The sequence below is a fragment of the Cladophialophora psammophila genome (genome assembly GCF_000585535.1).
Source record: "Cladophialophora psammophila CBS 110553 chromosome Unknown aczJe-supercont1.16, whole genome shotgun sequence".
Taxonomy (NCBI): Eukaryota; Fungi; Ascomycota; class Eurotiomycetes; order Chaetothyriales; family Herpotrichiellaceae; genus Cladophialophora; species Cladophialophora psammophila.
In genome coordinates, this window is record NW_006912937.1 from 33239 (window position 1) to 56045 (window position 22807).

At 50.7% G+C, this 22807-nt stretch overlaps 10 protein-coding genes across 10 annotated transcripts; 4 read left to right on the top strand and 6 right to left on the bottom strand.

Annotated features, from left to right (window-relative positions):
- Positions 1 to 381: 381 nt before the first annotated feature.
- On the top strand, positions 382 to 1254 carry A1O5_09287 (uncharacterized protein; the record flags this gene model as incomplete). Its single annotated transcript, XM_007749866.1, has 1 exon — positions 382 to 1254. The coding sequence occupies one exon, from the start codon at positions 382 to 384 to the stop codon at positions 1252 to 1254; it is 873 nt and encodes a 290-aa protein (XP_007748056.1).
- Positions 1255 to 1697: 443 nt separating this feature from the next.
- Positions 1698 to 3863, top strand: A1O5_09288 (uncharacterized protein; the record flags this gene model as incomplete). Its single annotated transcript, XM_007749867.1, has 1 exon — positions 1698 to 3863. The coding sequence occupies one exon, from the start codon at positions 1698 to 1700 to the stop codon at positions 3861 to 3863; it is 2166 nt and encodes a 721-aa protein (XP_007748057.1).
- An 81-nt stretch (positions 3864 to 3944) lies between these two features.
- A1O5_09289 (mandelate racemase) lies at positions 3945 to 5522 on the bottom strand (the record flags this gene model as incomplete). Its single annotated transcript, XM_007749868.1, has 4 exons — positions 3945 to 4245; positions 4301 to 4522; positions 4581 to 5358; positions 5414 to 5522. 4 exons carry the CDS (start codon positions 5520 to 5522, stop codon positions 3945 to 3947), a joined length of 1410 nt encoding a protein of 469 aa, XP_007748058.1.
- A 592-nt stretch (positions 5523 to 6114) lies between these two features.
- On the top strand, positions 6115 to 8505 carry A1O5_09290 (uncharacterized protein; the record flags this gene model as incomplete). The annotated part of the gene is made up of 1 exon (XM_007749869.1): positions 6115 to 8505. One exon carries the CDS (start codon positions 6115 to 6117, stop codon positions 8503 to 8505), a length of 2391 nt encoding a protein of 796 aa, XP_007748059.1.
- Positions 8506 to 8861: 356 nt separating this feature from the next.
- A1O5_09291 (uncharacterized protein) lies at positions 8862 to 10886 on the bottom strand (the record flags this gene model as incomplete). Its single annotated transcript, XM_007749870.1, has 1 exon — positions 8862 to 10886. The coding sequence occupies one exon, from the start codon at positions 10884 to 10886 to the stop codon at positions 8862 to 8864; it is 2025 nt and encodes a 674-aa protein (XP_007748060.1).
- Positions 10887 to 13749: 2863 nt separating this feature from the next.
- On the bottom strand, positions 13750 to 14710 carry A1O5_09292 (40S ribosomal protein S0; the record flags this gene model as incomplete). The annotated part of the gene is made up of 2 exons (XM_007749871.1): positions 13750 to 14431; positions 14538 to 14710. The coding sequence occupies 2 exons, from the start codon at positions 14708 to 14710 to the stop codon at positions 13750 to 13752; spliced, it is 855 nt and encodes a 284-aa protein (XP_007748061.1).
- Positions 14711 to 15065: 355 nt separating this feature from the next.
- On the top strand, positions 15066 to 16065 carry A1O5_09293 (uncharacterized protein; the record flags this gene model as incomplete). The annotated part of the gene is made up of 2 exons (XM_007749872.1): positions 15066 to 15111; positions 15161 to 16065. The coding sequence occupies 2 exons, from the start codon at positions 15066 to 15068 to the stop codon at positions 16063 to 16065; spliced, it is 951 nt and encodes a 316-aa protein (XP_007748062.1).
- Positions 16066 to 16157: 92 nt separating this feature from the next.
- On the bottom strand, positions 16158 to 17039 carry A1O5_09294 (uncharacterized protein; the record flags this gene model as incomplete). The annotated part of the gene is made up of 3 exons (XM_007749873.1): positions 16158 to 16344; positions 16396 to 16478; positions 16560 to 17039. The coding sequence occupies 3 exons, from the start codon at positions 17037 to 17039 to the stop codon at positions 16158 to 16160; spliced, it is 750 nt and encodes a 249-aa protein (XP_007748063.1).
- Positions 17040 to 17929: 890 nt separating this feature from the next.
- A1O5_09295 (uncharacterized protein) lies at positions 17930 to 18886 on the bottom strand (the record flags this gene model as incomplete). Its single annotated transcript, XM_007749874.1, has 1 exon — positions 17930 to 18886. One exon carries the CDS (start codon positions 18884 to 18886, stop codon positions 17930 to 17932), a length of 957 nt encoding a protein of 318 aa, XP_007748064.1.
- A 1084-nt stretch (positions 18887 to 19970) lies between these two features.
- A1O5_09296 (uncharacterized protein) lies at positions 19971 to 21914 on the bottom strand (the record flags this gene model as incomplete). Its single annotated transcript, XM_007749875.1, has 2 exons — positions 19971 to 21110; positions 21168 to 21914. 2 exons carry the CDS (start codon positions 21912 to 21914, stop codon positions 19971 to 19973), a joined length of 1887 nt encoding a protein of 628 aa, XP_007748065.1.
- Between the last annotated feature and the right edge of the window lie 893 nt (positions 21915 to 22807).

Here is a 22807-nt window from a genome sequence, read left to right on the forward strand (position 1 = left end):
GGATGATCTCCAGCGAGCGTGTCTCCATCTACTCGTCCGCCCCATGGGGAAAGCCAGAAGTCGAGGTAGCATCGCTTCGTTAAGCCGCCAAAAGTCAAAACGGGATTTTGCCGCAACGCTTTTGCCGAGAATATCAGCCCCATTGGTTGTACCGGTATTTGACTGAGAACATCATCACGGCTAATCGGCAAGTACCCCGTAGAATCCGCTCTGAGCCAGAGACTCCAAAGGATTGCCTTCGCCCTCGACCGACTATGCCGTCCAAAGCGCAGTCATAGAAGACATCGAGGAATCCTGTTGCTGAAGTCTGCCGTAAGTGAATGATTACCTCGAGGGGTTATGAATGTGTCGGCAGTGGCAGCCACTCGCTAACTCGTAACCATGAGATCTATTGCCGTCAACAAAATCGTTCTCTTTGGCGATTCACAAACCGAGCAAAGTTCCAGCCAAGCTGGCGGATTCAACCTTGCGCCAGCATTGCAACATGAATACTGGTCCAAATTACAGGTCATAACACACGGATATGGCGGGTATAACACTGAACATGGGCGCCATATCATCAATGCTATTCTCCAGGCAGAAACGCCCGCACCAACGCAGACCAATCGACCCCGCTGTTCAAAGATCAAACTGTTGGTGATATTCTTTGGCACAAATGATGCCGCAGATCCCAAGCATAACACATTGTCGCAATGTGTACCAATCGATAGATATAAGGAAAATCTATCATATATGGTGGAGGTAGCTAAAGGACACGGAGTTGAAGCCGTGGTTCTTGTAGGACCAGCACCAGTCAATGAGCTCGCACCAGAAGCCCCTCCGGATCGAGACACCGAGAGAGCAAGACAATACTCGGATGCTGCAGCACAAGTCGCCGGAAAATTCGGGAAGCGGAACAATGTTACCTTTATTGACTTGTGGCAGGCCTTCATGGACTCCACAGGGTGGAAGGAAGGACAGCCTATTCCCGGGCAGAAGACCCGTATCGCTGGCGGGGAATGCGCTGGGGCCGTTCAATCAAGTTATCCATCTCGAGCCCTGGCCACATCTAGAGCGCTTGCCGGGTTATTGGCTTCGGATGGTGTCCACTTCACAGCCAATGGATACCAAATCTGGTACGACGTGCTGCGGCAGACCATCCGCGAGCAGTGGCCAGCACTCAGATCTGAAAACTTGAAGACAATCTTCCCGCACATTTTTGACGTAGACGCGAACGACCTACCAGCATCGTTGTGGCAGCACTTAGAAGACTAAATGTCATGTACTTGGAGCAAGGCTGATGGTCGATACTGAGATCCGACTGGGGTGTTCATTTGGATTGTGAAGCCGGCATTTCATCTGCTGAACCATAAATTGATTTCGAATCGATCTCAAAGAGCCTGATATTCGCATGTAGGATCAGAGCTTTCACGAGGATAAGTGTCCAAGGCTTTGAAGGGACCGGTCACGACATATTTTGGAATAATGAAATAACTTTTCGTGGGACGCCCAGTCTCGTGACTTTTAAGGGCTTTATGTACTTGTAGCCGTCGTGTGAGTAATAGCTCCAGTTCGACTTTAACCGCATTAGGACTGATGTACCATTAGCCTTCGCATGCTACTCACCAGCCGGTATTAAGGGTCAGAAGGGCTCATCTTCCCCACACATTCCAGTTCATTCTACACAGCTTACCTACTCACCACCTCGAGGAGATGTAATGCCATCAACAGCCCATCACCGAAATCGACGTGCAGCGAAAGCCTGCCTGTCGTGTCGGAAACGGAAGGTTAGATGCGATTATGCAGCGAAAGGTTCACCATGTTCGAACTGCTATCAAGATGGGTTCGAATGCCAGGCTATTGATCGAAAGAAGCGTCAAAGAATCGCCATAGATGGAGCTAGCCCCATTCTACCATCCTCGATTCTTGATCAGACGCGTCTCGATGCAACTGGTACCTCTTCTACAGGTCTCCGGGTGTCCGGCAGCGCAGCTGTCGAGGAGCTGTCTGCAACTCCAGAGGAGATTGAGCGAGCTTCAACACGACGGACATCATCCTTCTCCAGACACAGGTTGCTGCATTCGGTCCCACATTATGCCTTTTTGATGCGCCTCTCTCAAGCTCAACGTCCTGATGCGGGATCTCTCGAGGACATAGTGCTTCAACTGGCATCAGACAAAAACCATGGATCCATTACACCAATATCTGGATGCGGTGAAAATGAGTTGCAATATCTCAAGAACGTCGGGTGCTTCGACATTCCCCCACCACACGTCCTCTTGGCCTTGATTGATGCGTATTTCACTATTTTCCACCCGTTCTTCCCTGTTGTCCAGAAGTCGGAGTTCTTGCACTCTGTTAAATCTGTCGAAGGTTGGGCGAACACCAGTCCAAATGCTGCACATCATGCAAGCTCTACTCAAGCTGCTTCTTATCCTTCAGGCCGCCATTCACATTCCTGTCTCTTGCTGCTCCAAGCCGTGCTCTTCATAGCGATTGGAGTTGTGCCCTCTGGGATCGTTTCGGCCGCAGGATTCTCATCCCGCAAGCAAGCGCGCCACGCGTATTACCTCAAGGCGCGCCGACTCTATGACCTCGACTATAATGAAGACCCGATTGCAACTATTCAGGCCTTATTGCTGATAAGTCAGTACTATCCTTCTATCACTGAACGCAAGCACACGTGGCATTGGATACACCAAGCCATCAGCTTGGCACAAGTCAGCGGGTTGCACAGAGATCCCGGGAATGTCCCTCACCGGGCTTTGTGGGCACGAATTTGGTGGGCCTGTGTCGTCCGGGATCGCTGCAATGGCCTGGGAACTGGTCGTCCTCTCATGATCAACAGCCTAGACTGCACTACATTGATGCTTGTGCTCGAAGACGTGAAAGAAGAAGGTGACTCCGAGCAAGATCTTGAGATCAAGGCCATATTCATCGAATTTGTCAAGCTTTGCCAGATCGTCGAAGGCATTGTAACTCTACGGTATTCAAGCTCAGTGACAGATGCGGCCCCTCCTGATCAACTCAAAGTCTGCGAAGATGCCTTGGAACACTGGATGCGATCTCTGCCACCTCAGGCGAAAAGACAAGACCATTTGCAAGCTGTCTCGGGAAACATAGGGGTCGCTGCTATGTATCGGGCGGTATTGCATGCATGCTTCAATACCATTCGCATCGCATTGTACCAGTCACTTACTCTCTGGAACGGAGCAGGCGATTGGACTACTACATGTCAGCAAAAGGTTGAGTTTGCAGCCTTGGATAACACGCAGCTGTTTACTCATCTCGTCAACCTTGACCTGGTGAGGTTTTGTCCCACAATTGCTGTCACTTTCACTTTGGCGCCTCTCATTGTGCACGTTCTTGGAATTAGATCCTCAAGATCGGAGGAAAGACTCCAGGTTCACAAGAATCGGTTTGAGCTTTGCATGATATTCTTGCGCCAGTTGCGTGATATTTATTGGCACGCTATTTTTTACTGCGAATTCTTCGAGCTGGCCGCATCAATCAAGGACCATGATTTGAGGACGCAAATGTCAGAAGCACATGATCCTTTAGCTTCGTTCCTCACCCAGCGCATCAGTGTCGGCGATCTTATGGTCCTTCGACATTACCAGAACCTTGGAAGAGCTAGCAAAGTGGATGACCTACCTCTGCCCCCGGAAGCATCACCAGTCTATCCACGAGAATGGCCTCAAACCGCGGGACCAGAAGTCCATGGTCATAGTAAGCAAAGAGAGATGTCATCAGGTTTAAATACACCAAATCTCTCATCCTCGGCAGATCTCGATCCCGTCTATTTACGCCATATTGAACCTATGAACATGAACGATTGGCTAGCAGCACATTCGCGTGCTGGTCAATCAATTCCATTTGCCTGAAGTCCAATGATCCAAATTTCAGCAGCTGAGCAGCGGCTCAATGGACATGTTGCGTGCCGAGATCCAGGTCTCAATTGACCATCAATTCAGGCCGCCATCGATGATTGACAAGCCATCCTTAGAGCACCAGAAGGTGCCCTCTGGATAGCTGTATTCCGCGATTGCGGCCTCTCGAAATTCGACACTGTAGCCGGATTCTGATGGCGTCACGAAAAAGCCATCACGCGTTTGCAATGGCGTGGTGAGCACGTGGTTATAGGTGGTGATGTTCTCGAGCATGCTCCGCTCCCCGGATACGCAAAGGTAATCCACCAAAGACAAATGCTGCGTATACTCATTCAAGCCTATGCCACCACTGTGCGGTACAACAGGGACTCCAAATCTAGGAGTTTTGTTAGCCGTTTGGACTGGGGTTTCTCGGGAGTCTTGCTCCTTACTTTTTCGCCATCACAAGAACAGCCAGGACCTCGTTTACACCCCCCAGACGACAAGCGTCAATCTGGCAAACATCGATAGCCTCCGCCTGGAGCAATTGCTTGAACATCACTCGGTTGTGACACATCTCCCCTGTTGCAACCCCTATGCCATGAGCTTTAAGAGCTTTTCGAACCGCAGCGTGCCCAAGAATATCATCTGGTGATGTTGGCTCCTCAATAAACCTGCAAATTCAGCCCCTGTCAGTGACGAGTGTTTGAGGCGTGATGAAATGGGACCTACGCTGGCTTGAACTCCGCCAACTGAAGCATCCATTGTATGGCCTCGGATACTCCCCAGACCTGGTTCGCATCTACCATCAGGGTCTTTTCGTCGCCCATAACTTCTCTGGCGATTCGGCACCGTCGCTTGTCATCCTCAAGATCCTTCCCGACCTTTAGTTTGAACTTGTCGTGGCCAGCGGCAAGAAGGTCTTTCATTAGCTTCCGCATCTTGTCGTCGGAATATCCCAACCACCCCGCCTCGGTCGAATATGCAGGCACCGCCCGATTGTTTTCTGCATCCCGAAGTCGCTGTAGCTTTGACGCTTCTTGCGCTTCTAACAAAGCGATTGCCTCTTGCGGGGTGATGGCGTCCTCAATGTAGCGGAAATCAATGCACCTCACAAACTCCTCTGGCTTCATATCGGCTATGAGTTTCCAAACGGGCTTTCTCTCTGCTCGTCCCCAGAGATCCCACAAAGCGTTGACACAGGCAGACAGACCTAGGTGAGTGACACCCTTTTCAGGACCTACCCACCGGAGCTGAGAATCGGAAACGAGGAAATGCCATGTCTTGCCCATATCAGATGTCAACTCAGCCAGCCGCTTACCCACGAGACGCCCTGCGATGGTACGAGCAGCTTCGCAGACCAGATCATTTCCTCTGCCTATGGTGAATGAGAAGCCGTGTCCTGCAAAATCCGAGTTGGTACCCAAAACAATGTATGCCGCACTATAGTCAGGAGTGCCATTCATTGCGTCCGAGCCTGCCAAGGTGAGACTCGTCGGGAAGCGAAGGTCTGATCCAACCAGTTAGTCTCTCAAAGCGTCTGCAGTTCTGAAATGCAGACTCACCATGCACCTGATAGGACTGGATGGTGATTTCGTCGAAATTCGTCGTGCCATGATGGGTGCCATTGGAGAATCTCTCGTCGGCTGTCATCTTCTTGTCTAAAATTGTCATATTGGTCCAATCAAGTTATCAACCGGGAATCCTGTGTGTGAATAAGCCCCTTCAAGCACCTGGCGTCACAACTCGCAGGGAAGTTGGGACCTTTCGGAGCAACGAGTTACACCCTCCAAGTTGATCATGGTCGAAATGATATGAATCTTTTCTTCAAATACTTCCAATTGCGCCCCCAATCGCGGGATAACAGGTTCGGCATTGATCTCTTCCCATGAGCCACTGAAATTTGATTTCTGGTCGGCTTTACTGACTATACCGAATTGCCGAACGTTGTCGTGTGATTGGCACGAACCCGCACAGGGACGATCCATTCCGGGTCTTCTAAGATGACTGGATGGGTCGCCTGCATGGATCCTCAGAAGTTCGCCCTTCAGCCCACTTCGAATGGCTACGGACGTATTCTTGAAGAGCTGTTCGGCTACGGTCGAAAAGCGACTGGATTTTAAGCTATGTGAAGGTCGGCTACACAGGGGAAAGGTCTAGATATACTTGAGTTGCACCGGTTTACTTGACGCTCGGGCGATCCAAGATCAATATCACTACTGTGCTCAAGGACAAGGCATCGCCTCCTTCGCACCTTCTACCAACGATGGACCCATCGCATAATCTATACTACATCACATCGGCTACAGACTTTCCTCAGTCGCTTCCACTTGGGAATGGCCGAATGGGCGTCAGTCTCATGTCAAATGCAGACGTTGACATATTTTTGTTGAATGAGGTTACCTTCTGGTCAGGCAAGCCTTACAGACCGCAGAGCCAATATGGCGGCAAGACCGCCATTAAAGAGATGCGTGAGCGGTATGTGCAAAGAGACCACCAGGCCGTTCAAACGTTGGCAGAGAGATGGCTGCAACCTCTGAAAGGGGATTTCGGCACGAATCTGGGAGTGGGACGGCTCAAAATAGAGTATTCTCGCTCTGGAGCAGCTCCTGGAGACAGTGCTGAGAAGGGTAGGCTCGAGAGAGGTTTAAAGTTGGACGAAGGTGTTGGCTGGGCCTCCTATACCTCCGACGACTCCAAAACAGAGATCAGGAGGGAGGTATTCGTTTCCCATCCTCATCAAGTCATCGCTATGAGAATTTTGATAAACAATAAGGCCGGTATTTCATGCAAAGTTGGGTTCGAGGGAGAGACCAAAAGTTGGTCTATCAGGAAACCAAGCACAGCTGAGCTGGAAATCCACGCGCAAGCGCTTGAGACTGTGCACAGTGATGGAACATGTGGTGTCAAGCTGCATGGTCTGGTTGATCTCCAAGCCGACGGCGATATGCTACCTTCGGAAAACGCCATTTCTGTAACCAATGCTTCCTTCTTATTGATATTGGTGGCTCTGAATACAGACTATCTGGTCCCGCCCAACCAGGACTGGATATCTCTGGCTCGAACTCAGATCCAGACAGCCCTAGATGCCGGCTATGACAGACTCAAGCAATCCCATACGCAAGACCACAAGAGACTATACGCTCGAGTCTCTCTGACGCTCGGCTCTGTTTCACCAACATCACGCCTCCCTACAGATCAGCGCCAGAAAGCACTCGCTGCTTCAAATGGAGCCTCCTCAGAAGATCTACCCCTTTACACGTTATATTTCAATTATGGTCGCTACCTATTGATCGCAGGTACTCGGTCAGACTCTCAACTCCCGCTTCACTTACAAGGTCTTTGGAACGACCGAGAAGCCAATGCGATGAACTGGTCATGCGACTATCATCTCGACATCAATACGCAAATGAACTACTTTCCGCTCGAACCGTGTGGGCTAGGGTATGAATGCCATGGACCACTTGCCAGATACATGCAGAAACTTGCAGCAGCGGGAGCCGAGTCCGCGAGGAATTTCTACGGCACCCAAAAGGGGTGGGTCGCGCATGTGTTTTCGAACGTTTGGGGATTCACAGCCCCCGGCTGGGAAACGAGCTGGGGACTGAACGTTACCGGAGGGCTGTGGATGGCAATGGAGATGAAAGAGCACTGGGAGTATAATCTCGACAAGGCATACTTGAAGGCATATGCTTGGGACGTTTTGAAGGCAGCAGCTGAGTTCTTCCTAGAGTATATGTCCACCGTCGACCAAAAGGCAGGCTATTTGGTGACAGGACCCTCTGTATCGCCCGAAAATACGTTCTTTGTTGATGGAAAGGGCCAGCGTGAAGAGCATTCACTGAGTCTCTCTCCGACTTTGGATGTGGTTCTCGTGAGAGACCTGCTGGCATTCTGTGTCGATGTCGTGCCGTCACTGGACAGTCAGGGCGCTATAAATGACGACTTTATCCGGCGCGTCGAAGAAGCTATGTCAAAACTCCCACCCCTCCAAATTGGCAGGCATGGCCAATTGCAAGAATGGCTCGAAGACTTCGAGGAAGCCCAACCTGACCATCGCCACATGTCGCACATCGTCGCCCTCATCCGCAGCAATCAAATCAGCAAACGACACACGCCTGAACTAGCGGATGCCGTTCGCACCACACTCGAAAAGCGCCGAGCCCGCGCCGACTTGGAAGACATCGAGTTCACGGCCGTCCTCTTCGCAATGGGCTTTGCGCGGCTCAATGACGGAGATGCAGCACTCAATTCTCTGACGCATCTGATCTCTGAGTTGTCGTTTGAGAATCTCCTAACCTTCTCAAAGCCGGGGATTGCTGGTGCGGAGACGAATATTTTCATCGCGGACGGGAATTTCGGGGCCACTGCGGCGGTGGCGGAGCTGTTGCTGCGAAGCGTGGTTGTCGGAGAGGTGGAGATCTTGCCCGCGCTGCCCAAGAAGTGGGAAGAGAGTGGGCATGTGAACGGCCTTAAGGCCAAGGGCAATCTCGTGGTTGGGATGGAGTGGCGTGAGGGTGTCTTGGTTGAAGCGACGATCCAGAATGCCGGTCACGATGCATTGTTGGTTAGAGTGTTTTATCGTGAACAGTTTATCGACTTGGAGCTGGAGCCCACTGCGACGGTAATAGTGGACCGAGACCTTCTTGTGCGATAAAGGTCCCGTTCAATATATCACAGGGCCGAAAAAGGTGAGGTGTGCAACGTCAGCAGACCAGGCAGAATGAAATGGGATATAAAAAAAAGAAGATTCTAAAAGACACGAAGTCTCAATCGCCTCTTAACTTCTCATACGATATATCCCCTGACACCGCGAAAAATTGCGAATTCCTTGCACCAAAAAGACTTTTCTGTCCAATGTACCTGTCATTAATGATCATCATAACTTGATCAAACGTTCTCTTTGGCAAAGATCACCCATAACATGACAACCAAGGCCCAACTGTGCCAAATTGCGAAAAGAGAGGGATATCAAAAACTATAGTCCGGGGATTTCCAGACAGATAATAGTGTCTAGTTATGTTTGTCGTCGTGGGTGTTGTCGGTGGTGGTGGGCGACTGAGTCAGAACTCCAGAAGGATAGATGTCGGGGGAGGAAGACGCTGCATTGTCGGGACCCGGCGCTGGTGCGCTGTCTAAATGGGTAGTGGCGACTGGAGGAAGTCCAGTCATTGCACCTCTGTTGCCGGGTTCTGCAGTGGTGCTCCCTTGAGTCTGCGTTTGGGCGTCGCCGGTCTGCGCGCCGTCGTCACCGTCGGTGATCTTGATCTGATCGTGGTCGCTGATGGCAGGGAACGCGGAACTGCCGACCGTGACTGAGCTGCTTTGGCGAGGCTCCGGCATCGTGTGCCTGCTTGTCTGCGGCAGAGCGCTCCCGCCGAGGAAGTGGACAGTCGCCGTCCTGCCGGGCATTTGGAACGGTTTTGGTCGCTGATCTGGATGACTCTGGGTGGTGGTGGCGGCCGGCTGGCTCGGTGGCAGCTGCGGTTGCGGCTGCAGCTGGAGTGCATTATCGACGGGTTGCTGCGGTCCCATGCCGTCGCGCTTATCGCCTTTCAGCGTTGCCTTCTTGAGTTTGTAGGTTTGCCACCATGAGGTATTGCCCTGGCGGATGTGCGGGAAAAGATCCCATTTGTCCATGCTCTCTTCTTCGTCCGTGGTGAGCGCGAGCCAGGCGTATAGATCTTGCCGTTTCTTGGAGCGTTCTGTGCCCTCTTTTCGTCCTCCGCTGACCCACCTCTTGTCCTTGCCTTCTCCTTCCTCCCGAAACTCATACGATTCAGGCCACTCGTAGATCTCTGCCCTGAGCCGGGACCCTATCCAGCACTGCCGCAATTTTCTGAATTCAGTGGGCTTCACGCTTTTCTCGGCGTCTTGTTGTTTGTCAGCCTTGCGATCGTGGCCCTCGCTGTAGAGCTTCCTTCCGATCCAACTTTCGAAGTTCGAAAACCACTCGGAGTCGTCACATCCGACCTTTGATATCAGTAGAATGGTTGGCAGCACCATTAGTGCGACCGTGTACATCTGACTTGCCAAGTCCGCCATACCGATGGCGACAATGTGCACAGCAAATGCCAGCCATCCAATGGATCTCATGATGAAATACGTCTTTGGATTCAAGATCACAGGCCCTTCAATAAAGACTGATGGCGCAACCAGCAGCTCATTGGGCATCCAAAAGGTAACCGCTTTCGAATCAGATTGGATGATGAGAACCTTCGTGGGTTTTCCGGTCCAGACCTCGTTCTTTTTGTCATAGTCCCTGGGATCTGGACGGGTTGGACGCACTGTGGGCTGTACATTCTGGATTGCTTTCGTCTGTCCGTTTGAGGGGTTCGAAGAATTGCTTCCAATGGATTGGGTTTCCTCAGGCGCTGACTGCACTGTTCTGTTCTTTAAAATGGGCTTCTTCTCATCATTCTGTTTTTGCTTCCATAACTCATACTCATACCGTCGCGCTTCGTAATTGTTCCCTGTGGGAGGCCCTGATGTCCCGACAGCCTTGTCTACCATGGCATCGAAACCGATACGTTGTTGACCGATAACATAGGCACGAACGATGATGGAGACAACCATAGCCATTGCATTAGCAAAGCCATACCAGTCCTTGGAAAGAAGAGTGCCGGCGACGAGGAAGCCATTCAGAACGAAGCTTATCACCAGGGAAAAAGATATTTCGTTCTTCCGGGATTTTGGTGGCGTCACCGTCCAAACCACGAAGTTGCGAGTGGTTTCGAATTCCTGGGAGAGCATCCATCTTGTCAACCAGGCGGCGAGGTCTGTTGTATGGATGCCTTGCGATATGTTGTAGAGATTGAAGCCAGCTGCCTTCTCAGTAAATCGGTTTCCAGCAACGACGTATGCACCCAGCAGAGGTAAATATTCGAGATAGGCACTGCTCACGAGTCGCCCTACGGCAGCATTGACCTCTTCAGCTCCCAAGAGCGTTACAAGACCAAGGGCGTCGATGTGGAAAGGAGTCCAACCAAGGAGAACCTTCCAAGGAGCCCATGACGTCGTGCTGGTGTGATCAGCCATGGGGGATCTCGTGGTATAGTTCTGCCAACTGAGCGGGAGGATCCCAAGGAGCGGGCCGTCGGGGACTTGTATGCAGCAAAAGAGCCGAAACAATCAGCGCTTAAACTCAAGAGATAAGTATAAAATCCGTCATTCAGGAAGATTGCAGTGGCAAGACGTCTTAAAAAAAAAAAAAAGAGGATTGAAGAACAAGAGCTGCCAGCACGAGGAAAGGAAAAAAGAAGAGAAGGGCGTCCTCATGCGGCTGAAGCTAGTTTCGTTTGAAGACAGCGAACGCGACGCTCCGGGCCCTTTCGGCCCCAAGTTGAATGCCAATGGCGGCTACTACAGTACTGGGCTTGGACGCCTTGCCCAGGAGCTAGCCACTGCCTTGATCCGAAACTAGATCGTTGGTTTCAGCCTGACTTTGGGGTCCCGAAGACGTCCATGGTGATAGGGTCTTGAGCAATATGTCCGCAATCATCACATCGGCGGAGTATAAAGTAAAAGATCGTGAAGTCCTAGAGGCATAGCAGACCGCGAAAGGAGTGTTGCATAGAGACCGACGAGGCTGAACTTGGAGCTCACGTGACGTATATGGGGAAGGCTGGGATCGGAAAACTTTCCCACTGTTGCAGTCCAATTTCTACAAGTAAACACGTTCACTTTCACTTGTTTGTCGCTACAGTTCGCTCCAAGATCTATCCCAGCTTGGAGGTGTTCATCCTGTCTAGATCTGAACCAGCCATCCAATAGAAGCTTTGAAACGAGACGGTCTTTTGTTGCATTGTCAGCGGATGCCACATTTCAGAATGTTGCCGACTAGTCCATAGGCCTTGGGATTGCACAACCCCCCTTCATCAGGCCATGATAGCCGCCGTTGAAGCATCACTAGCATCCCGAGTTCAGAGAGTCCTCCCATATACGAACCCTTAGCCAGAGATTTTCTCTATTGGAGAAGAGCTATTAAATCGCTGGTCTGCGTCAAGCCTCGGTCGCGAGCTGCCTCCAATCCATTCCATCAACTCATTCTCGGCGCAAGGTCTCGGCAACTTGAGACATCTGGAGCAAAGAATTTATTGTCCATATCTCCTATAATGAAATTTCTTGTGACCGAATAACTTCCGTGATTCTGACTTCGGCAACATCTGTTGGATCGAGCAAGGTTGGATAGCTCCGCGTTTCATCGTCGACAATAACGCACCATTCCGTTCTTTGTGCCCCAGGACACACCAGTTGCAATGAAGATGGGCCATGAGGGAATTCTGGGTGCCTCAGAGTCACTGCCTGGTTAATTGCCCTCTGAAGCCCCAGGGGACTGAACGTGATGGACGAGAGTAAGTGTACAAGTATTCAAACCACCCAGGAGCCCTTGATATTCCATCTCTCTTCCACAAGCAGCTCTCGCCTCCCCAATCCTCCTCAAATATCAAAGCTGGATCCCTTGAACTATCCTACAGCACCAATCTCTCTGTCTTCATTGAACTAGCCTTTCGTTTCTCGAGCATCATCCATTGGAATCGACTCATCTTCTCGCGGCCTGTAACTATTTTCCTAACATAATGCATCGAGAGTCTCACAAGCACGAGCATCCAGCACCAGAGCCGCCTGCAGTACATGAAACCGGGTGCATTTGTCGAGCATGTTCGAATGGGCGGTGTCATTGCGGGCGACGCTTGGACAGAGGCAAACCACAGTCACGAGCCTGCACTCGATCGGAATGCAAGAACCCTGCACAGTTTGCTACTGCCGGCCATCGCAATTAAAGAGGAAGTATGTATAAACCTCTCAGTACTCATTCGTCGACTTCAAAATCCGAATCATCGCAACTCATCTCTGCCGAAGAGAGACCAATCAAACACACCCATCGACCAAACTCGACATACCATCATCCTCATTGACCACGTTGATTTATCGTCTAAACCACCCAGAACTATTTGACGGGCTTGTATGGTAAGGGCAGAGGTTTTCTGGATCTGCTAAACGACACAATTCAAATCGACAGATGCGGAATGTGCGACGTGCGACGGGCGAAGTGGCTTGGATATTGGAAAAGCCAACGAACATCGTTCTGTTCTAAGGTTGGAGGAAGGGGAGGAAATTCTGCGTGCAGGTCGATTCTGTTGCGGCTGCTAATGTGAGACTTTGGTGATGTGGTTTTGCGATCAACGGAAGTTTTTGATTTCCTTCACAACTTCGAGTCTTTGGGAAGCGGATTGTACTCGCATGTAGGGCACCGGTTGAGAAGAATTCCCGCTGTTACCTGTTGTATCTCCGATGCCGGACAGACGTGTTTCCTTAAAACTGAGTATATGGGCAGGAAACAAGCAAATGGAATTGCAGGACATGTTAGTGGATTGTAGTTAAGAGTCAGACAATAGATCCAAAAAAACGGGCAACAAAAAGAAAAACTGGAGACATCAATATGCAACTGTGGAGTCTCTTAGGAAAGAATGAACTTGGAACGTTTTCTCTCAACCTCGATTCGATTGAGCTATTTTAACCGAAGGCCTCGTAGGTGCTTTGGACCGGCCTCACGTTCGCATAGCCACATTCCCCCAACAAACAAGACTGGGCAACGATCAAGTACATCCCGTCGTCTCCAGCACAGGGCTTTCCCTCTCCACCGAGGAAGAATGAGTGATCCTCAGGTCGAGTATCTTTCCCTCATGAGTGCCATTGACTTTCGGCCTTGCTTGCGAGGTGGGTGCGGCTTTTAGTATTTTGTTGTGGTTCGGAAATCTTGGCCATGTCTGTGTGTCTGACTTTTGGGTAGGATGTTTGTTGGGTGTGATGCTGCGTAGGAGATCTTTTGGCCAGAGTCGCAGACACAACTGCTGTCACGCAAGTCTTCCCCAGCTCGTGTTTACTCAGCAAAAGTTTTTTACCAGCCGCTGGCGCCGCCAGCAGCCTCCTGTGCCCAATCACCAGTGCCAGTGGCTGGTTCGTTCCAGTTGGCATCAGCCTGAGGCGCACCCTCGATTCCAGGCGCAGCGCTAGGCTCTCCAGTCCAATCTGCAGTGTCTGTGAATCCACGCTCGACAGCACTGGGACCAGCCTCCTCCGCACCCGGTACTTTCTCCTCCTCCTTCTGTTCCTCGGCTTCAGGATCACGGTAGAAGTACAGATCGACAACTACATCCCACTCGACTTCACGGTTGGCCAGTGTGCCACGAAGACGGAGCACCTCACGAGCCAACATCCACCAGATCAAGCCGATAGCGTGACGGCCCTTGTTGTTGGTGGGGATAGCGACATCGACGAATTCGGTGGGCGAATCGGTATCGCAGAGGGCAATGACGGGGATGTTGACATAGGAGGCTTCCTTAATGGCTTGGGCATCGGTGCGCGGGTCGGTCACGATGATCAGGCGGGGCTCCTTGAACGAGCGGGTGATGTAGTTGGTGAAGTTACCAGGAGTAAAGCGACCGGCGATGGCAACAGCGCCGGTGTGGGCGGCGAACTTGAGGACTGCGCGCTGACCATAGGGGCGGGCTGAGATGACACAGATGTCGGCTGGGTTGTCGACGGCAGCAATGATGCGGGCTGCGAAGACGATTTTCTCCCTATGAGAAACCGGGGTCAATTGATATTCGAGTGGGCGCAATTTTGCACGACCAAAGTCGCAGCTGCGTGAGAAGCTTAGGACAGCAGTGCAGATATGATTCATACCAAGTTTTCGAGATGTTGATGACATTAATGCCATCAGGACGAGTTTTCCACAGGTAGGGCTCCATGTGAACCTGGAGGTTCTTGGATCCCAAGTGACATTGTGCTGCAAGGAGCATTTCAACGTCCTGGGAGGTGGGGTTGAAGATAGGAGGGAGGTTTGCTGGGCTCGCCATGATTGCGACTGAGTTCTTTTATCAGTCAAAAAGGCGAGTGCTGGAGGAAGAAGAAGAAGAGAATAATAATGCAAGGGTTGATAGATGAAGTTCAACGACGAGGCTCAAGTTCCTGGGTAAAAAGATCGAGCAATGAGATCCTTGATTGTGCGTTTAGCTAATCCATGCCAAGATTTCTCTTCGGACCACTTCCCAGATCCAGTGCCGAGCTCGCTCCGGGTCGGAAATACTTTCGACCGGCTTTGATACTCAATCTCAATCGAGACTCGGGGAAAGTTCTTGTGATACACGCAGAGAGAAGAAGAGCGTGTAGACCAGACTGCGTTCAAGTTTCATCAATGCAACTGCTCTCACTATGCCACCACGGATTCCTACTACTGCTGTGAGCAGTATCTTCAACTGTAAGCCAAGCATAATCTTCCTCGACTTCTTTACTGATCAGTTTTGCAGTGACCAGCCTCCTTCAGAGCTTGCCCGCTACGACACGAAGTCAAGCACTCACAAAGTGCTCTGCATGCCTCTTCTCGACCACAGCTCCTTTGGAAGCGAAGCGGACAAGGAAGCGAAAGGTTAGGAAGCATGTCGACCCTTATCGCCTGGCGCAAGCCCGGCAGCGCAAATCAGCGAATTTAGCACGACAAAAAGTGTTGCAAGCAGAACGGGAACTCTCCCTTGGTGACCCTGTCCGATCACGACCGACTCCGTTTGTCAATTCCTTGCAAGCAAATGCTCCCATCTCGACGATGAAAGAGTCGTACCTCAACTACTTCCTCAAAGCAGACGACGTGCAGAAGTCTCTAGAATACTCCAAGTGGCTTACCGAACCTCTTCCCGAAACCAATCCTATTGTGGGGGCTGAAGCGCGGCTTGCGGAAAAAATCAAAGAGCATGCAGCCTCCTACGGAAATGCCTCGAAGGCTTTACTGGCCATTGCCTCGCTGGAAAACGCTAGCAGCAAGGATCGCACACGCATCAACATTCAAAGATGTATTGAGGAGTTCGGCCGTCACAACACTGAAGAAGATCTTGCGCCAGGGCTTCAGAGCAAGCAGAATGTCAGGAAGGAAAGTGAAGACGCCGATGCAATTGCCGTCACTGTCCCGAAACGCATCGGCGCGGATACTGGGTCTCCTGAAGTTCAAATTGCAATCCTGACAGCCAAGATTAACGTCCTTGCGAACAACTTGCACAAGAAGGACAAAAGCAATAAGCGGCGATTGAGAATGATGGTGCACAAGAGACAAAAATTGATGGCTTATCTAAGAAGGCAAGACCGAGGCGGGCCAAGATGGCAAAACATTGTCGAGAAACTGGGGCTCAACGACGCCATGTGGAAAGGAGAGATCAGCTTGTAAAGTATCAGTTTTGGAAGAACAAAATGTACGATCATGTACCAAGCTTATTCATATACTGTCGATTGTGCAGCTTTCCACCGAACAGGTTCCTTTCAGCTAACGCCTCTGCCGCCGTCGACATCAAATGCCGCACCTGTAATATAGTTCGCCTCGTCCGATGCCAGAAAACACACCATATTTGCAACATCGGCTGGCTGACACACCCGACCAAGCGGAATCGTACCCAGGACCTTTTTTCTTCCTTCTGGTGAGTCTTGTCCTCCAAGTACTCGAGGGAGCCTGTCGAACATGAGATATTTTGTTGAGGCGCGCTGAACTTGGGTAACTCACATAGCCGTTTCTCCAACCGCTGGTCGAATGCAATTATACCTGATCTGATCGACAGCATACTCTGCCGCAAGACCTTTCGTCGCCTGTATGAATCTTGTCAGCTGAAGAAGGGGCTATCCCATGATAACCATGCGCTGGAAACAAAGGAGTTCTCTGTAACTCACAACTGTGACTGCTCCCTTACTCGAAGCATACCACACCAAATTCGGCCTCGGCCGCGGCTCGCTGATACTGCTTAGGTTGATAAACAAGCCCGGCAGCTTGTTCTCCTTCCACCAAGGCACAATCACCTTGGTGCTCAAATACAGTGGTTTCACATTCACGCGAAACACCCTCTCGAACTCGTCTTCAGCCATTTCATGCGACGGACCCGCGAGATGCACCACGCCGGCGCAGTTGACGACCACATCTAGACGGTTTGAGTATTTTTCGAGGGCTGTTGCGAGGATGGAGCGCCATGAGGACTCGAGCGTTATGTCGCCAGTGAAGGCGTGGACTTTTCCGGGGCTGGAGGAGCACGACGCGACGGTTTTGTCGTTTTCAGCGCTGTTGACGTCGACGGCCAAGACGGAGGCTCCTTCGGCTGTGAGCTTTTGGACGATCTGGAGGGGAAATCGTGTGTTAGAAGCCGGATTCTCTTCCATGTAATACCACTTCCACGCACTGAAGGACAGACGTGTACATTTCTGTCCTTGACGACTCGAGGGTCTCATATACATAGCAGTCAAGCAAGCCGGTTGCGAGGCTTCCATATCTTGCTCACCACCGCTTTAGTGTCAACCAAAAGCATTGTATCTTTACTTACGCCTCGCCCAAATCCAGCTCCCGCACCTGTCACGACTATACTCTTTCCGTCGAGCCGGCCCATTCTTCCCAGGTTAAATTTTCTTTGGTACGTGAGGCGAGGACGATGTTAATCCCTGTTGTAGCAGGGGAATCAGCCTTACACAAAATGGTATCAATTGACCTATTTAAATTCCCAGGTTGAGCGATGCATTGCTCTTGGATCCTCGTGCTACTCCGCCTTTTCCTCCCCTTTCGCCCGCATCTTCAACTTGCGGAGAAGGCTGTGGTAGTGAGGGGGTGCCGAACCGAGTTTGAGAATTGACGCCAGTCTCGTGGAAGTGATTGGCTGCGTATACGAATAGAAAGTTTACCTAGGCAGTCGTGAGAAGAGGATGGGGGTGGTGTGGGTGTCCCTTTGAGGAGACAACAAAATCAAGGGAATTGACCAGATACATTCTCGAGATGTCCGATGAACCCCTGAATATCAATATGGCTACAAGGGAGCAAAGAAGCGACGCCCCCGAGTTATATCGTTCAAGTATTTTTCTTCCTCAGAGCCATTTGCACGGACATCTCCATGGCCTTTCACCCTCCACAAGCAGACACCGTAAAGCCATCACAATTCGCCTTCTCTAAACGATCGTCTGCAAAGAGTGGGAAAGAAGCCATCACTCCCCAGAACTAGGCACCTTCCTCTGTGGAAGTAGGTTCCTGATGCACGCGGGGTTAAACCACGAATGGAGACTGCTCACCGGGGTGAAGCATCCTCCTTCAATGTATCGTTGCCGTTGCCTTGAGAAAAGAATCGACGGAGCTCTGTCGCGAACACGTCCGGACTGCCATGTTGTGCTTTATTGAACGTCCCGCCGTGATCGAGACCTTCGAACTCAACACGCGCACAGTTAGGAAGGATCTTTTCAAGCTCAAGAACCGAATGCTTCAGATACGGCGGACTCCGACTTCCGCCTAAGATAAGAGTCTCTGTTTGAACCGCCGACAGTTTCTGAAGGTTGTCTTCTCCGAACATAGACATCGCAATGTTGATGTCGTTGCGAAAGGTTGGGACCAGATCCTTGACCAACGGTTGCCTGCTGGGTAAGACGCTATCAGTCATCTCTTTGTTTGTCTTGTCCCCGGTTTGCTCTAATGCCATCATCACCTTCGTCAGGAGCACCAGGACGGCTTGTGGAAAGTATTTTGAACGGAAGATAGCCGGACCCATCTCCGCCCCAAGCATTCCAGTGATGGCAGCTTTCGCAACTTGGCCGCGATCGATTTCGGCTTCAAACCTCCGCACCCATGCCATCTGTCCTTCTCGAGCCGACTCGGGCCACCAAGGCGGTTCAAACAGTGCAATTCGCCGTATGTGCGATGGAGGAGCTGCCAGCGCCGCTCTTAGTGTGATCAGTGCCCCCGAGCTTACGCCAAAGATCAATTTTGCACCAGTTACAAGATGAATAGCTTCAACATCTTCGACTTCTTTTTGAACAGAGTAGTTCTTTCCGGTTGGGCCGGACCTCCCACGCCCTCGCCGGTCAGGAAGGTAACAAGTGAAGCTTTCCGAAAGTCCTTTTGCAAGGTCCATGTGGCTGAGGCTATGCTGGATCGCTCCATGGAGAATTATGAGGCCTGGTCCGTCGCCGATTTGGTAGAATGCAATCTTGGTGCCGTCCCTAGAATGGGCTGTTTTCAATTCGAAAGCCATAAGGAACCAAGGACTTGGGGCAGCTAACGGTTTGCCTCGATCGACAAGTTGCAATAGAGCAGGAGGGATGGAAATTCATGGCCGGGTTTCTATGCATATTATGACGGTAAATAGCGTGAAGCTAGGCAGCAGCGAAGCCTTGTGCAGGCGCCCCTATCACCCATCACTTATCACCCATTCTCACCCCAGTTGCGCTTCAAGATCCAGGTCCCTTCGTATTCGCAAGGGACAAGATGCGACTGGTGGCCTGATGGTACCATGCTTGTCAGGCCCAATGGATGAAAATAATGCGTCTTAGATAACAGGCGAGCAGGGCATGATCCTAGAAATACAGTCCTGACGCAAGACTCGAATTGTTTTCACTGCCAGTCATGTAGAATCAGGGTTAGAGTAAATAACTTGGACAAGGAGCGAATGACCCAGAAGCTAACCTAGAATGTTTGATGGTAGTGTGGCCTACCCAGTACCTACTGGTACTGTAGGTAGACACAATCAGCTCGCCAGCCAACGGAGTGGAGGATCGGGTGTTTCGGGATCGAGCGAGTGGGAAGGTCTGGCAGATAATATGTACTCCGTGTTCCCTACCCAGTACTCCACACAAATTGATTAGCCCCAAGTTGGCCCCTGAGTCACGTGCGGCTTGAAAGCCTTGTTCAGCCTCGCCTTTCATCATGACGGAGGCAATCTCTGATCTCCAGGTGAATTTCGGCAAATAGAATATTGTTCTAAATATGTATAGGGACAAAATATAGCATAATAGAAGATATGTGTGTAATATTAGATACCTAGCCACCTCCGAGTCGCTCCTAGGTATATAGATCGATATCCTCGACTACAACTCTCCCTCCTCTTCGGCTCAGTTTCATTGTATAGTGCAATCCGTAGAGCTTTGGGGTTTCTCTGTATTGATTCTATACCGTGCCGTTGCAATGACCTCCATAAATCCGTGTAGACGTAAAGCCAAGCTGGTGCCGCTAAGGGGGATCAAACCACGATTCTGTATTTCCAGGATGAAGAGTGTTATCATTTGCGTGTCCGTCGATGGCGAGCTTAGAGTTCACTTAGGCTTACCGGATCAGATTCCTCATACATAATTCTGACTCTGCGATGGAGCAAACGGTTTCCAGACCCTGTTCCTGTTTTTCATGTCCTTCTTGCCCGCCTCCAAACATTCCTGAAACTGCAGGGCATCTCTTAACGCCTTTTCGATGTGTTTCACCTGTACCTTTCGATCACTGACGAGATCTGCCGCAGCCATGATGGCGGACAACTTCAGGGTATTGCGTATCTGACGACCATTGAGTGGATACTGCGCGAGCTGTGGTATATGGTCTTCTATGATGGCCTTGTCGCTTTCGGTAGAATCTATCAGGTTGCTGTTTAGCAAGCTCCCCCAGATGCCTTCTCTTTGTTTCGTGCTGAGTTCGCTGTATGCGATTGCAACTTGTATCCTTGATTGAAATGCTGGGTCCATAGAATTTATCCGGTTGGTTGTGAGGACAAGGATCCCGCTGTAGTACTCGAGTTGTCTCAGAAACACTATCTGAAGCGTCAGTCGCTGAGAAAAGACATATGAATGAGGTTGTTGCGGACCCGAGACAATTCCATTCCTTCGCACATCTTCGAAAGAGCGTGCTTCCAGGACAACGTCCGCTTCATCAAGCAGAAGTATTGCCCCCAGGCGACTAGCATTCGCGAAAGCCTCCGTTAATCGATCCTCAATCGAATCCTCCATTGCAACAAGGTCGCCAACGCTTAAAGGTATAAGGGGTCTTTTGGCGTGCTCAGCTATGCATTCGGCCGTCAGAGTCTTTCCAACCCCCGAGGGACCGTGAAGAACAATTGTTAGTCCACGGCCCTTGTTCTCAATGATGTCACCACTCTTAATCTGATTGTTATTCTGACTACTCACGATACTCGTGAGCATATCCTTCTTATCATTATCAAGAATAAGCTGGTTTATCGCCGTCTCAGACCATCTCGCTGGTTGCAGGTTAGTAACGCTCACGACGTAGCGCTTCCCACTCGAAACGTGATAGCAGCTGATCTGTGGGGGACAAAGCTGAAAATGCTCTGGGCTGGATAATTTCGAGGCCTGGGAAGTGTTCCAAGAGTCGTTGAGCTTCTCATCCACTTCGCCCGAGCTGTTGTGAAATTCAATATCTTCGATAAGACTGGAAATGGACATGGTGTCCTTCTGGTCCAAGATGACTCGCCCTTCCAACTACATGTTTCAATGAATGAGATGGAAACCGGGCTTCGGGGAACGGGGAAAACTTACATGCGTGAGATTCGGAGTCAGTCTTCCATCCTCGTCCTCTGATATAGCGTGGCCAGAATACTCAAAACAAGTCGGTGGTTTCGAGATGAGATCCGCCCATTTCCTTCCACGGGCTTGCAGTTTCATAAGTAAAGGGTCCGTCGTAGCTTGATCCTCATATCGCAAGGGATAAATAGGTAGAGAAGTTACTTTTCGGTGACCAGCAAACCTCGGAATCTTGGAGTATTGGCTTTTCTGACAAAATCGCTTTTTCCCTGGGCTCCAGACAATATGCCAGAAATGCACCTCCACTGCTACACAAAAGTCTTTTTGGTGTCCCATGTCTCCAATACTGTCTTCAAGACGTGTAAATTTGAAGAGGCGTTTCTCCTCTAGCCGGTCTTGGACGACAATGGGTTCACCAACTCTGAAAACTGCCCAGAGATTCTCAAAGCTGACAACTCCCTGGTTGTCTCGATCCAGGGATTTCCATATGATACCATACCTTACGTGACTTTCCAGGAAAGATATCAGGGTCCGAAAGTCTCGAAATTGGTCCGAATGGGGGCTAATCCGAGATTCCAATGCCTTGTGTATGTCCTTGGAGTACTGAAAGAGGTGTGCATACGGCTCTTGGAAGGTGACACTGTCCGGAGTGGATTCGAAAAAGGAGAGAGGGACGATCTCTTTGATCACTTCGACCAGAACTGGAGAAGTAATCTTGATCTCGCTTTTCTTCCCGGAATCATCGAGGCAGAACGCGAACATTGACCGTTGTAAATTCTCCTTCTGTTGTTCTTCTTCCCATTTTTTCTGGCTTATCCAGGTAATTTCTCCGCTGGAACCTTCCTTCCGTCGACCTATCCGCTCTGCAAAGGAAGCTACTGTTTGTTTCTGGGCACTGCAATCTGGTCCATGTTCTATAGGCTGATAAAAAGGCTATGTCAGCTCGATGATGATCTCCTGACGCCCATGAGGCTGTCTTATCCTTCTGCGCACATACAGGTTGAAAGTTGTCCAGCGTGATGCCGTTCGACAGGCCTGACACATCTGGGGTGGGAATGCCACAAGCCATAATGTTGTCAAAAATGCTATCGGATAGAAGAGGGAAAATTCGTGAGGATTGTAACTATGGAAGGGGTAGGGACCAATCTATAGGCATGAAATGACAGATGGTTGGCACCAATGCCAGTCCAGCTGAGCAGCACTGCCACATAGGATGAACCTGCCCAACAGGCCGATACAGATTAATATTGTCCAGCTTCAGCCACTTGGATCCGATTACCTTGATATTGAGCTGAAAGGTTTGTAATGAGGCTCGCAACTTCCCCTATGATGGCTGGGCTGTGTTTGATAGGTGCCTGGCCTTGGGCGCTGGACCAGGGTTGCGACAGGTGCCAACACAGCGATGTATGCAGCCTCGCCGCAGCGGTGGGACGTCAGTCGAGCACTAGGCGACTCAAGGCTCACACGGGGCTGATGAGGACTTCAGCCACAGGCGCCTCTTTGGGTGCGGAGGAGACGCTCCCTGAAGCTATTGAGTTAAGACGCCTTTTCATGACTTACAGTAAGGGTCAGTCGGCGGTGGCTGTGCCATGTCGAGACCTCACCAGCTCGCACTTAGATTCATGCCGCATAAAAAGTACAAAACACATCCCCCA